This window comes from Buceros rhinoceros, unplaced genomic scaffold (assembly GCF_000710305.1).
Source record: "Buceros rhinoceros silvestris isolate BGI_N320 unplaced genomic scaffold, ASM71030v1 scaffold23166, whole genome shotgun sequence".
NCBI classification, from domain to species: Eukaryota; Metazoa; Chordata; class Aves; order Bucerotiformes; family Bucerotidae; genus Buceros; species Buceros rhinoceros.
In genome coordinates, this window is record NW_010418411.1 from 9,148 (window position 1) to 9,474 (window position 327).

The 327-nt window shown below is 67.0% G+C and overlaps 1 protein-coding gene across 1 annotated transcript in view; it reads left to right on the forward strand.

The window, feature by feature from the left end:
- The window catches only part of LOC104495569 (sodium-dependent proline transporter-like), a gene marked incomplete at its 3' end in the record, with an annotated part of 9,737 nt that overhangs the window by 9,065 nt on the left and 345 nt on the right, over positions 1 to 327 (forward strand). The window contains exon 6 of the mRNA XM_010138550.1: positions 161 to 299. Coding sequence (XP_010136852.1) covers positions 161 to 299 — 139 coding nt within the window. The remainder of the gene's footprint in view (positions 1 to 160; positions 300 to 327) is intronic.

The window sequence follows — 327 nt, forward strand, 5'->3', positions numbered from 1 at the left end:
GCTGGGCCGAGCTCCATCTCCCCTGGTCCGGAGGAGCCAGGGCTGAGCCCCTGCGGGCAGCAGTCGATGATGCTGGAAGCTTTGTGAAGGGGCAGGCGAGGACACTGTGGAGGTGATGAGGGTCCCTCCTGTCCCACTGACCCACATCCCCACACTGCAGAGAGCGGGTGCTGGGGGTGAACCACAGCTCCGGCCTCGGGGACCCTGGCCCCGTGCAGTGGCCCCTCGCCCTTTGCCTGATGCTGACCTGGATCCTCGTCTTCCTCTGCGTGCTGAAGGGCATCCGTAGCTCGGGCAAGGTGAGGGGCAATGGGTGGGGGCAGCAGG